The 13,705-nt window shown below is 53.1% G+C and overlaps 1 protein-coding gene across 4 annotated transcripts in view; it reads right to left on the bottom strand.

Moving 5' to 3' along the window:
- Nucleotides 1–13,705, bottom strand: part of GRIK4 (glutamate ionotropic receptor kainate type subunit 4) — a 431,410-nt gene that overhangs the window by 72,960 nt on the left and 344,745 nt on the right. For 3 of the 4 annotated variants that reach the window (XM_045483193.1, XM_045483194.1, XM_045483195.1), the window contains 2 exons: nt 10,473–10,580; nt 3,929–4,132 (listed from right to left, as the gene is read on the bottom strand). In XM_045483193.1, coding sequence (XP_045339149.1) covers nt 3,929–4,132; nt 10,473–10,580 — 312 coding nt within the window. The remainder of the gene's footprint in view (nt 1–3,928; nt 4,133–10,472; nt 10,581–13,705) is intronic. The other variant, XM_045483196.1, reaches the window with a different exon arrangement.

Here is a 13,705-nt window from a genome sequence, read left to right as displayed (position 1 = left end):
AGAGCTATGGCCAGCCCAGGGACGTACTCCTTTATAAGGATGGACAGATGTCCTCTTGGCCTGCCACTCCCCTCCCCTCCCCCTCACTTCTGCTGCCTTGGAAGTGCACTCCCTCAATTAGCATGGGAACTTCCCCCTTGGGCTCAGTTTTCTAGGGAGCCCTGACTGAAGGCAACTCCTATGCCTCCTGTATGTCAAACCCTCTGTATGTGTGTGTTATTTTATTATTATTTTTAGTTTATTTACTTTTTGAGAGAGAGACTGAGCAGGGGAGGGGCAGAGAGAGAGGGAAAGAGAGAGAATCTCAAGCAGGCTCAACACAACACAGAGCCCGACACGGGGCTCGAACCCACGAACCGTGAGCTCATGACCTGAGCTGAAATCAAGAGTTAGACGCTTAACTGGCTGAGCCATCCCAGGCGCCCCCGTGTGTGTGTGTTATTTTAAATCCTTAAAATTCTTCCCAATGAACACTGAAGGCTTGCAGAAGGGACAGAAAGGATAAAATAACTTGCCAGAGAACACACAGCCAGTAAGCACACGGACTGAAATTTTAGCTTAGGTCTAACATTGGGATCTGTGCTCTCTCAGACCACGAGTGCTGAAACCAGAGAGCCCAGGGCTTCAATGTGGACTCGGTACTTATTAGCTATGTGATCTCTGGCAGGTTACTTGACCTCTCTGACCCTCCCTTGCTTCGTCTGCAAAAGTGACAGATTTAGATGTGGTGAGCTCTGAGGTTTCCTTCGGTTGGGACATTCAAGGCCCTGCCGTTCCAGCCTCTGCAATGTTTCTGTACGACAGATGGATCTTGGCTTTAGGACTAATGGAAACCTAAGGAACATCTTGGCAGACACATCTAATTGTTGAACCTGGGGAAGGTGGTGGTCCCAGCATCACCCGTTCCAGCCCAGAATCAATCCCAGTGGCATCCAGACAGCCTCTGGGCTGGAATGCTCTTCCCATTCTTCAGATACCAGCTCCAATGTCACTTCCCGAGGGAAGACTTCCCTCCCCTGCCCTCTCGCCTCTCAAGACTGGATCCCACTGCCCTCTGATACGTCCTCGCGGCTCCTTCTACTTTTCCTCCCTTGCGCTAACGGTTTGAAACTCTATATGCATGTGATCCTTCATTAACCTCTGTCTCTCGCTGGTAAGTTTCATGAGGGCAGTGTCTGCGTTTATGGGGTCCCCCCCCCACTGTATCTCCAACAGCTGGAATAGCAGAAGGCATTCAACAAATATTTATTGAATTAATGGTTTCAGTAATTAATTAGTTGATATGAGTAGCTATGTCTAGATGAGACCAAAGCAGCAAGGGTTTGGGCTTGAAAGCCAATCTGGGGTGAAGCTGAAGATCCCTGGCTAATTGCCTAAATCATTCAGTGTGTAGCCGCATGTCCTTGAGTCCCAGGCTCCTCCCCTCTCTCTGCCAGTCCATGTCATAGCTCATTAGGGGGCTGATAAGGGGACTGGCTATACACTAACTCTGACATCCCTGAAGTCGCCCTACCAGTCACCAGGCAGGCCAAGGAGGGCTGAAGAAACGGACTCAAGGTGACCAAGTTTGCCCGTAAGAGAAGGAAAAGGCATGGCAGTTCAGCCTCCTGGGGTTTAACCACCGGCCTCCACCTCTGCAGTGAAATGCAAATAAAAAATCTGGGTTTTGGGGCGCCTGGGTGGCGCAGTCGGTTGAGCGTCCGACTTCAGCCAGGTCACGATCTCGCGGTCCGTGAGTTCGAGCCCCGCGTCGGGCTCTGGGCTGATGGCTCAGAGCCTGGAGCCTGTTTCCGATTCTGTGTCTCCCTCTCTCTCTGCCCCTCCCCCGTTCATGCTCTGTCTCTCTCTGTCCCAAAAATAAATAAACGTTGAAAAAAAGAAATTAAAAAAAAAAAAATCTGGGTTTTTTTTGGGGGGGATGGGGGGTTGAAGCATGGGCACCATCAGCAGGGTGGGCTCGAATCTCAAAGATAGCAGACAGGGTCACCTTGGTGGCTCAGTCGGTTAAGCATCCAACTTCAGCTCAGGTCATGATCTCACGGCGTGTGAGTTCGAGCCCCGTGTCAGGCTCTGTGCCGACAGCTCAGAGCCTGGAGCCTGCTTCGGATTCTGTGTCTCCCTCCCTCTCTGCCCCTTTCCCGCTCACACTCTGTCTGTCTCTCTCTCAAAACTAAATAAAAACATTAAAAAAAAAATCAAGATAGCAGACAGCTCTCTGAGGAAATCTTCACCCCTATGCCCTGCCCCTGTGAAATGCTCCCTGGGCTCCCTAGGCCTTCTGTGGCCTTCTGTTGATTGGTCAGTCCTCTGTATGAGAGCCTCTCCTTGTCAGCAAGGCCTCACTTCTGACACAGCTCACACTGGAGGGTCCAGAGTCTTGCTATGTACCCTGCCGGGTCACTGCAAATGCTGTCTATACAGCCAGGCAATCTCCTAAGCACCCTTCTCCTCAGCTCTTAAATAGCTTTTCATGCTCCTGTCTATACAAACCATTTCACCATGAGGCATCAAAGACTGCTTACTTAATACCCAACAGATATTTTTATCCTTGAAGACGATCACGGCAAAAATGTGTCTCGTACCCCAAGCCTGGTACATATAAAGGGTTAAAATCGTATTAACTCAAGAGATAAAGGGCAGAGAAAAAAGAAGGAAGGGAAGAAAAGAAGAAAGCCAGGCAGAAGGGAAGAGCAGTGTGGAGGGAGGGAGCATGAAAAGGAAGGAGAGAAGGCGGGGCCCAGTTGGAAGGGTACCTTTCTTGGTGACATCAAAGTCCAGCTGCGGTGGGGTGCGGCGGTGAGAACAGCGCAGGCCCGGCCGTTACACAGATCTGGGTTCAAATCCCAGCCCTGTCTCATACTAACGATGTGGCTTCAGACAAGTCATTCAGGCCCTCTGAGCTTCAGATGGCTCGTTTGTAAAGTGAGGATAACATCGAGCTAAAGGGTATGTTTAAAGAGGATTCAAGATAATGTATGTAAAGCCCTTGCACGTTGGCATTCACTGGGAGGCTGCAGGGGCTCCTTCTGCATGTGGAAAGCACAGAGAGGGAAAGGGCTTGGTTCAAGGTCGTGCTAGGAACCCAGGTCTGTGCTCTCTGCACTGAGTGCCCATCACCAGGACCCGGCCACAAAAACTCGGTTACGGAAATAGGGGCCGTGAAACAGTAACGGCTTAATTAATTTGTACAGCTGTTAATACTGTGTGCCAAGAAAACAAGAGATGTCCCCCAGGAAGAACTTTCTATATCCTTGCTCTAACCAAACAGATGACTGACATTCTACGACGCTCACCTGCATCTTAACCAACTCCCCACATTCACCCTGAAAATCTACAGCCTGTCCAAGTGCACCCTGGCTCGGGTCTGTAGGAGCACGTTAACGACAGCAGAGAGTAGTACGAGAAGTGATAACAAAATAGCTGTAACTGTGACCATCTCCTCTGACGGTTGAACTTTTTCCCCCTGTTATTTTACCATGTCTCCCTTGACCGGCACTTCTCCAGTGTCAAAGTCAACTGATGTGGCGTGTTCCATTCTCCCGGGCCCACCCAAGCTCTGCCAGGGGGTGCTACCGAGCCGCAAAATCATCGGAACGAACAGAAAGCACCAGGCGTATCCAGAAAACGGACCCCAAACCCAAACCTCAAATCCGTATTAATTGGTCAAGACCTCCATTACCTGTTACAGGTGCTGAACTGGGAGAGCCACAGGGCAGGGATCATGGCGGTCTGCATCACTAACGTTTACCACCAGTGCCTGGCTCAGGGCCGGCATGGAAAAGATTTGTGCAAAAAAATGGACAGATACACGAAAAAGGCATGACTGCCTGAATACGTGGATGGTTCATGAGCATTCAGCAAACCTCATGCCCTTCAATTCCCCCTCCCCGGCCCACCCCCGAGTCTAGACCACCTGTTCTTTCCTTACCCTAGCGATCAGCTCCCCGACCATTCCCGTCCAGGTGCCATTGGCCTCAGGAACACCGTACACACCATCCCCGACCAGGCGGATCTTGTAGTTGAACCGGAGGATCTCTGCCAGCTCCTTGAGCATGTCCACACAGAAGCCCTCGTAGCGGTCATTGCCTTCCATCTCCTGGTGGTTCCCCTTCAGCATTAAATACGGGTTTTCCTGCAGCAAAACTGGGCAGCTGTCATTCTCATCTTAGCCCTGGTGTCTCAGCCACGAGGGATGGGGGTGCCGGGGCAGAGGTCGGGGAGGAGACGAGGTAGAGGGACGGAAGTGACTGGGGCGATGGGCTGCTCTGGAGGTGGCAATTAGCTCCCCTCCCGGCCTCAAGACACTTCTCTTACCAGGAACACACAAGGGTCTCAGTGCACAGAGGGTCAAGCTGAAGCTCCTCCCTCTGGTGCAAGGTCATCATTTGACCTCACCCCCTTCCCATCCCTTCTTTCTTTCCCTTCTGTTTGTTTATTCCACACGGGCCTGTCACAGGGCATTATGAGATACTAGGATACTGACAATATAGCGGGTGAGGTAAGAACATGTACTGACCAAATGCAACCCAAGGCAGAGCAGGTCCAGCCACGAGAGCTCTGGGAAGAGGGGTGGGTCCCTCTGGTGAAAACGTCCAGAGAAGTTTCCATGGGGGAGGTAAAACCCAAGCTGGGTTCCAGAGGGGGATGGAATACAGATGGAGTGGTGTTAATGAAAGGCATCAGAGGCAGGGGAAAGGCAAGATCAAGGGCATAATCTTGAGTGAGAAGGAGCATGGCCTCTTTAGGGGACAACGGACCCTCCATTCAGTTGGAGCATGGCTTGTGTGCCCGGAGGATAAATTAGGGTCAGAGGGGCCTTGGGTGCCAGGGCAAGGTAGGTACACAGCCTACATACATAGTAGGGGAACATGGACGGTTTGAAAGACTTAAGGATTAAGAATATTAAATAATAAGAGAGAGCATCTTGGGGCTAGGGCAGACTCTCTCCTGATGTGAGATACTGAGTCCTGAGCCATAGTTTGGCTCAGGATAGAGCGCAGAGAGCTGGAAGAAACACAGAGAGGGCCAGGCTTGAGGGCAGGTGGGGTGTGGGGTACAGAAGGTAGGGGTCCTCAGACTGTTGGAGCCTGGGTGGATGTCCAGAGGAAGGTGTCATCACGGGCATGGATGGTCTGGAAGGGAAGACGATTGGGGACGTGTTGAATTTGGGGGGCCGGCAGGCTATCCCGGAGGAAACCCCTGACCGAGTGCTTAAAATGTGGACTGAGGGCAAGACCGGGGCAGGGACTGGGAGGCCTCTGTAGAGAATGGACGGCTGAAGCTGCAGGAAATGTGAGGCCATCAGCGGGGGAAGAAATGAGGGAGGACAGAAGGGGGACAAGAGAACAAGGCCCTGATCTTAGACAGTGGGAAAATGAAGAGCAGCCATAGAAGATAAAGCAGAAGCAACCAGAAAAGTTGAAAATCAGGAGAATGGGGCCATGAGAGCCAAGGAGCAAGGAGGTTCAGGAAGGAGGGTGCACAGAGATGAAGCAGGGCTGTGAAGGGGGCCCCTGGCCAGGTGTTGCTGGCAACCCTCCCATGGCAGGTGCAGCGGGGCGGCAGGACTCCACAGGAATGGGGAGTGAATGCAAGGTGCATGAGAAAGAAGGTACCAGAACTTTGAGAAGTCAGGAGATAAAGGCAGGCAGGCACACGGCCTCTCCACCCACCTTCTACTGGCCTCGTCTCTCCTCCAGCCTCGGTTGCCCCATCTGCAAACCACTGGGCTGGAGGATTCCCCGAGGGCCCACCAACACCACGACTCACAATCCCCCAAGCTGGAGGCAGCTGGAGGGGCAGCAGGGTGTGGGCAAGGGGGTGGCGATGGTATCTGAGGATGGGAGAGACCAGGGTGTATTTGCAGGTAGAAAGGAAGAATCCCATGAGAAGGAGAGATCAGAGAAGGAAGAGAGGTGCTAGCTGGTGCAGTGAGGTCCTGGGGCCAAGTGGAAAGAGACAGGGCCAAGGCGACAAAGAAGCTGGGAAGGAAGCCTGTAGGTGAGGTGGAGACATGGACGTGGACACAGAGAGGAGGGGAAGGGACAGAGGTGAGGGAATCCGTGCCAGGCCTCAGAGTCACGTTGGGGGCGGGACTAAAGGCTTGGTGTGCAAAGGGCTTAGCAGAACTGCTCAGGGGATATGACAAGGAAGGGGTAAGACGTGGGCCCAGGGAGTACCAAGGCCCAGAGGAAGTCGGGAGGCTGACCCTTGATGGGTAGCTGTGAGTGGGGATGGTGAGGACGACCGGGCTTGGGACCCGCACGAGATGAGATGGCTGAGCATCAAGGTGGAGATCGTGCTAGAAGCTAAGAGACACACGTGCTGAGACACTGGTTTGCTGAGCTCAAGTCAGAAGGGGCTTCAGGGTTGGGGAGGACTGAGAGTCAGACAGCCCAGAAGTCATGAGGGGAGGGTACAGGAGGGTGATTTTGTGAGTGTGAAGTAGGAGAGAAGAAGGCAGAGGTTGTTTGTCGGGGAGAGGGAGCTCTGTGTCAAAGGTGGCCTGGTTCTGTTTCATGGCCAAGTTCACTGCCATGTCCATGAGGTGGGCCAGTCTCCTGTCTTCCACACCTGCTGTCCTCCACTCAAGGGTTTCTCTCTGCCCCAGCTGCTCTCCCTCCCTTTCTCCCGCCTAACCTAACTCACCTCTGTCCTTGGGGGTCGCATCGCCTCCTCTGATGCCAACTCATTTCTCGGAGCTCTCACTGCCTCACATGGCCCAGTCATCCTCTAGGCCATGCTCCCAGGTAAAATGTAAGTGGGGCCTGGACGGACTCTTCCCCTTCTCTGGTACCCCTATCTGGCTCCGGCACCAGGCCCTTGTGGACTGAGTGAATGCACAATGCCAGGACAGGGCTTGGCTGGGGGTTCCAGCCCTGGGTTGGCCACATCCCATGCTACCTTTACTTATCCCAGGGAGTATCATGAAATTCTTTTCCCAGAAACATTCTACTCTCAAATTAACTTAACACTCACAGGCACGTTCATAGTAAACATACAAAAGGCCAATCTTGGGGGCGCCTGGATGGCTCAGTCAGTTAAGCATCCCACTTCAGCTCAGGTCATGATCTCACGGTTTGTGAGTTCGAGCCCTGCATTGGGCTCTACACAGAGGGTGCAGATCCTGCTTGGGATTCTGTCTTTCCTTCTTTCTCTCTCTGTCCCTCCCCTGCTTGCGCGCACTCTCTCTCTCTCTCAAAAACAAAATAAACATCCAAAAAAAAAGAAAGCCGATCTTGGAGGGAGGAAACGTGGGAAAGCCAAACTGTCAGGAAGGTTGGGGCTCCCCAGCACTTTGAAAAATGTGGGGGGCCGAGTGCTGGCTTGGAGCCGGAGCCCCTCTGTGCCGGCATGAGTGTTGGGAGAAGGGAAAGGGGAACACAGGCAAAATGTTCAACTCGGGGTAAGCGCTCAAGGAGTTAAGACCTACGGCTAATTCTGTGTGTTTGCTATTAACCAATAAATCATTCACATGTCCCAAGTGTACCGGGACAGGAACAGGAGATGACAGGGATATGTGCTGAGCGTTAAGGGGTGAGTCATTCAGGATTACTGTTTGCCAAGGATAACCCACAAATGGTCACCGGGGACTAAATTAAGATAATTGTTCCTCGTGAGAGTTGTAGCAGCCATCTTAGACACACAGGCACAAGACAAGATGTGTGTCCGGATCATACTTACCATGTTGTTAAACGTCACCCGACACCAAAGTGCCCTGCTGTCACAGCTGATGAACACACGTGTGCATATGTGAACCACATGCGTGCGTGCACACACACACAGAGTCGGATTGACTTTCCCCATCTGGAAACACACCCCTGTGGTCTCCGTGTCCCCGTGGGTCTGTGCCAAAGCTCTCGGCACCGTCCAATTCCAGCCCCTGAGAGGCAGGAAGTGCAACCCAGCAATGTCCCCATCTCCCTCTCAAACTCGTGTTGGCTTTTAAGGGACATCCTTCTACGCTGTAGGAAGGAACTCCTTTATTCAAATTCTAATCGCCGAGCTCCTACTTTGCGTCAGGAACCCCAATCTTTGAGAGTTCCCATTCTAGAAGGGGATATAGAGTGTAAACAACAACGTCTGATAGGAGAAATGCCACTACGGAGGTGTGGGCAAAATGCTAGAGACAGGGGAGGGCAGGAGTCAGGTTAGGGAAGATTTCACGGAGGAAGTGACATCTGAAGAGAGGTCTGAAGGGTGGGTGCAGAGGCATTTCCAGTTGGAAATGGGATTTGGGGGGAAGGGTATTCTGGGCTGAGGGAACAGCAGGTGCAGAGGCAGGGAAGGGCATGATACAGTGAGGAAGTGTCGTGCAGTCTTGTACTGCTAGATCCCAAGTTGCGTGGAGAGGAAGCAGGTAGGGCAGGCTGGGCTTGATTATGAGGGGTTTCTACTCCGAGTGCAGGGGTGGAGGGTCCTGGGCAGTGCTGAAGGATTGTAAGTGACGAAATAACAGGATAATTCTGATTTCAGAAAGACCACGCTGACAGAGGGGTAGGGAGTATGGGGGGTAGACTGAGAAATTGAGAAGGGAGCCTCTCAGGAGGTCGTGCTCAGGTGGAAGAGGGAAATGGGCCTCAGTGAGAGCACGGGTTTTGGGGACGGACAGCATGGGACTCCAGAAGCCTGCGGGCGGGAGGTCCCAACAGTGATGCTGTGTGCTGACCCCCCCCCCCCCCCCCGCCCTTGGCCAGGACCGCAGCTCACGACTGCCCAGCTCAGCCAGGCTCTAGGAGCCCTCAGGGGCTGTGGTGATACCACCACTCTCCAATCTTTCTGGCATTTCCAGGTTGGTTCAGAGAGGCAAAAGCTGGAGCTGACAGTGGGAAGTGACCAACAGTCTGGGAGCTGGAACTGCTCTCTCCATCCTTCGCTCCGTTTCCTCCTTCCGCCTGGAATATTCCTTCCCGGACAACCACCTGGCTCTCACCTCCCCCTGTCAGGTCTCTGCTCAGATTTCCCTGGCTCAATGGGTCCAAACTGACGCCTGTGATCTCAGCTCTGTCTATTCCTGGGTACCCACAACAGCACCCAGCATACAGTAGTATCCCCCAAATATTCACTGAAAAAGCGAATGAAAATATTCAGTGACTCCGTTTCTCACATGAAGGGAACACTCAACAGTGTGGCATTCAAGTTCCCAAGCACTGTAGCCTGCTTTTCTGGTCTCCTGTTCCCCCCTCCACCAATGCCCATTTCCTGGAAAACCAGCCCTTTTCAGCATTTCCTAAATGCCCACAATGCTGTCCTTCATTCACCTCTCCCTCCCCATCTCTCCCTGTCTTTTGGAGCCTGTCTTCTGTGTCCCTTCTTCTCCGGGAGGCTTTGCTAACCTTCCTGATGGCATGGGAACCCCTTCCTCCTTCAACCCCCTTAGGGCTAGCTGTGCACCTTTTTCCTAACTTTTACCCCAGTCTGCCCGCAGATCAAGAATTCTAGTCTAGGGTTCCTGTGCCCCAGGAGTTCATGAATGAAGTGATGGAGGTCCCTGAGCTGTTTCATTATCTCAAAAAGCCTAAAGAAACAGACGCATTTGCAGGCCTTGCGCATGTAGCAGCGATAAGGCTGAGCAGACTACCCAGCGCATCGAGTCTCTGCTTTGGGCTGGACTTATATCAGTGTGGCAGCATTGGTTACCTCCTGCTGATAAGATACTGTGCCAGGCAGGGAAATATGCTTTTGATTAGTCAAAAGGGGAGAGTGAGGGGAGAGAAACAAACTAATTATTGCTTAATATATGCAGTTGGTTTAACGGATACATCTTTTAAAACACGAGATCGTCACGGGGGAAGAGGCCAACCTTGGCCATGAATGCACTTGACCCAGGCCACCTACTAAATTATGACCTCTTTGAGGCTAGAGACCGAGTCTTCTTCATCTTCGTGTCTCCAGGAATGAACACGGTGCCTGATCCATGGGGAGAAGGGTTTGGTAATTGTTGAGGAGAATTGAATCAAATAAAAAACGCAGATGGTCCCTTGCTCTATAGATTGAGAACTTTCTTTTGACCATCTGGAAATGAAGAAACAGGCCATAAAAACCCACTGGAATTCAGATGTCCACCGCAGGGGGGCATCTGGTACACAGGAGGCACCAAGCAAAGTAGGCTGCCGTGAAAGAGTAGGGGCCACCCCGGTGGACCGGATCCAGCCCCCTGCTGGGCTTCTCTGTCATACGGTTCCCTTCCCTGGGCCATGCACAGCACCCTGGCTGTCAGGGTGCCCCTGGAAGAGGTATGCACAAACTGTGGTGTCTCTTCACCCCATCGCTCTTCCCCAGCTGCTCTGGAACTCATCAAATATCATTTCCATATGAAACAGCAACTCGAGTTTAATTACACTGCCATAAATTGGCCTCGGTGCTGTGATTAGAGCGCCCGTCTTGTGTTCACTGGGACCCCGGGAGCTCCTGGAGCTGGAAGAGGCACCGTGAGGAGCTGCAGCTGGGAGGCCCAGGACCACCCCGCTTACCAGGATGGTGGTGACAACCAGGGTGGTGTTGAAGAGACTGTCGGAGATGTTGGAGGCGTAGAGGCGGCTGTCCATGCTGAGGCCATCAGCCACGTGCCACTGGCCAATCTGAGGAGACAAAGGAGAGAGGGCTGGGAAGAAATGGGGAGAGGAGGCGGCTGGGGAGAGTGGGGTTGCTGAGGTCACACAGGCCTCCAGGGTTGAGAAGTAGCAGAGAGGCCAGTCCCCTGCCTTCGGCTGGGCTATACGTGAGGCACAGAAGGAGGCAGGGATGTGCAGCATGGACAAGAGGGGTGGGATTAGGGCAGGGTTACTGTTCCATAGGGTTGAGGGGGTCAGGGAAGGTGGAGGAGGGATCTGAGAGGGGACAGGAAGATAGGGGCAAAGACCTAGGAGAGGTAGAGGAGGAAAGCAGAGAAACAAATCAGGAACGGAATGCAGTTCGGCGACGTTCTCTCACACAGAAGGGAAGGGGACCAGTGGATCACATGATCTTGTGGCAGGCATGAGCCACAAAGCTCCTTCGCTTCAGCCTTTCCTTTCCGTGATTCTGATTACCCAGATAAGAATCAGAATGGTATACCGGACAGAAGTGGCATCGCACTAGGTCCTTCAGTGAACGTCGCTGAGGGTTCAACGAGTGAACGAACCCGAAGAGGAAAGAGCTGGGTTCTTGCCCTGGTTGGTTCACTTGCTGGCTGTGAGAACCCAGGCAAGCTACTTAGATCTTTCTGAGCCTCAGTTTCCCTAGCTATCAACGGGGGTGGTAATGGGTGCCTTGCCTTCTTCTCCGAGCCAACCAAGACCACGGATGCTCCAGTTTGAGGCTAGGTTATTCAGCCAGGCTCAGGAGCATGCACCTCAAATGCGTAACCTCCCCAAAAAATTACTGAACCTCTCTGAGCATGTCTCCTCATCTACAAAACGGGAATAAGAGCAAACCTTCCCTGGGTCATAATCAGAATGTATTTAGCCTGACACTATTTTCCTCCCTCTTCCCCGTTGCCTTCACTTCTAGGGGGAAAAGTACACAACTTACCCAGCTCTCCGTTCTAGAAAGTCATCTATACCTAAGCTCAACATCATTGGGTTTTCAGATGGTTTGTTTTCTCAGCGGAACCCTTTTTATAAATACGTATGTGTGTGTGTGTGTGTGCACGCATGTGTGTAAATACCAATGTATTTTTTTTTTTAATTTTTTTTTTCAACGTTTATTTATTTTTGGGACAGAGAGAGACAGAGCATGAACGGGGGAGGGGCAGAGAGAGAGGGAGACACAGAATCGGAAACAGGCTCCAGGCTCTGAGCCACCAGCCCAGAGCCCGACGCGGGGCTCGAACTCACGGACCGCGAGATCGTGACCTGGCTGAAGTCAGACGCTTAACCTACTGCGCCACCCAGGCGCCCCAATACCAATGTATTTCTACTAGTGGAAGCCCCTGGCAAATCATGTCTGTTGCTGAGTGTCTGAAGTGGGCAGCCAGGAGACGTGGCTGACAGCTGGCCGGAAACCCAATGAAACGCACACATCCGGCCCTGCCAGGCACCTCCAGGCACCAGCAGCAGCTTCCCTGGAAAATCGTCACAAGTTCCATGGATGCCACGTGGCTCTGTTCACCAGAGCTGGGCTCTGGGTTCCTCTTGGGGAAAACTGAACAACAACGAAGATGCATCTCACCCTTGGTCCCCACCCCCTCCCACTCCGTAGGGCCAGAGGGTTGAGGGTCTTGGGGAACAGTAATCACCCCTCTGACATCCTGGCCTGGAGCTTGAAGAGGGGAAGGCCAAGCCACAGGACCGATGGTGTCCACGGGTGAGCCTTTCACCTGCCGAAGGGGAGATGACCCAGATGACCCCAAAACTCCTCTCCAAGACTCTGTGAGGATGCCACTTGAAGAGGGGGTGGGCAGCTTTCTCTGCCTCCGCACGGGCAGAAGGGTCCTGGACATACGCATATTCATTTCTAGTTTACAAGCAGCGTCTCGTGCACGTCCACACGGGAGGTCCCATTTGACAGATAAAGAAACTGACATTGAAATAAAAGAGCCTCTCCAACTTGTCCTGGGGCCACCTCACCCACTGGCTGAGAGGCCTGAGCTTCAGCCCCAGGCGCGTCTTCCCAAAGAAGCCTCCGTGACCGTCCTGCCTGGCTCTTCCAATGCCCTACTGCACGTTTCTGCTTGCCTGTCTTCCCCACCAGCCCGTGTGGGGCTTGGCCAGTTTATGCTCACGCCCCAGCATCTCGCTTAGGGGCTGGTACTTGGAAGCAGGGGAAGCCATCATCTCATGTCAGCAGGTTGCTGCTGCTGGTGAAACATGGACAGAAGGCGAGGGAGCCTCGTCTGGGTCTCTGGAGCACCTAACCGCCTCTCAAAGGGACCAGCCACATCAGCTTCTTGCTGCGCTCCCCTTCTGCCTCTCTCTGCAGGCGAAATGGGTGGGGAGAATGAGGGATGAGCTTCTGGCTTTTCAAGCACAAAGGGGAAGGGGAAAAACAGAGACCAGACACCTGCTGCGCTAGATGTGTTCTATCATCTCTCTGAACTCTCCCCGCAACTTTGCGGATAGTGGGTGGTGTTTTGATTTATAAGGAAACTGGGGCTTGGAGAGGTTTAGTGCCTCGCCGAAGCTCATCCACTCGGTAGTGGTACCCGGGCTCGAACCCAGAGCTGTCCGACACCCAGAACGAGACTTTCCTGTCTCTGCTGCTGGGCCCTGGGTAGGGACGCCGAGACGTGCTTCATGAAAGCGGGCCCAGCAAACCAGAGAAAGGAGCCTCAGCCATTGGGCAAGAACCCCGGACAGAGCTTTTCTCTCCTGGGTTTGGGCCCTGCACAAAGTCAGGCGGAAACGACTATCCTCTCGGAGGAGGCTCGTTTGAAGATAGATCCGGCCCGTCTGCAAAATGGCGAGAAATGGTTCCCCATGGTCTCTGAGGGTGGGAAGGGCCAGATTTAGACAGAAGGACATAAAGAACACTTGGGCTGGATGTCGGCATTTGGATGTCTGACACAGGAGTGAACTTCTCAGAGTCCTATCTATAGTCACCGAAGGGCCCGCGAGACACAGCTCCCCCCTGCCTCACCTTCCCACCTCGGCTGTGCTCAGGGGACCCAATCTTCACGAACCGCCTGCCCCGGCCCCGGACTCCCCGATCTTACCCAAGCCACGAGATAAGTTCCCACAAAAGCCAGGGATAGAAATGATTTACCCGGAGCCAGATCTGACAAGCC

The sequence above is a fragment of the Leopardus geoffroyi genome, chromosome D1 (genome assembly GCF_018350155.1).
Source record: "Leopardus geoffroyi isolate Oge1 chromosome D1, O.geoffroyi_Oge1_pat1.0, whole genome shotgun sequence".
Lineage (NCBI taxonomy): Eukaryota > Metazoa > Chordata > Mammalia > Carnivora > Felidae > Leopardus > Leopardus geoffroyi.
This window is presented reverse-complemented; position numbering and strand designations above follow the sequence as displayed.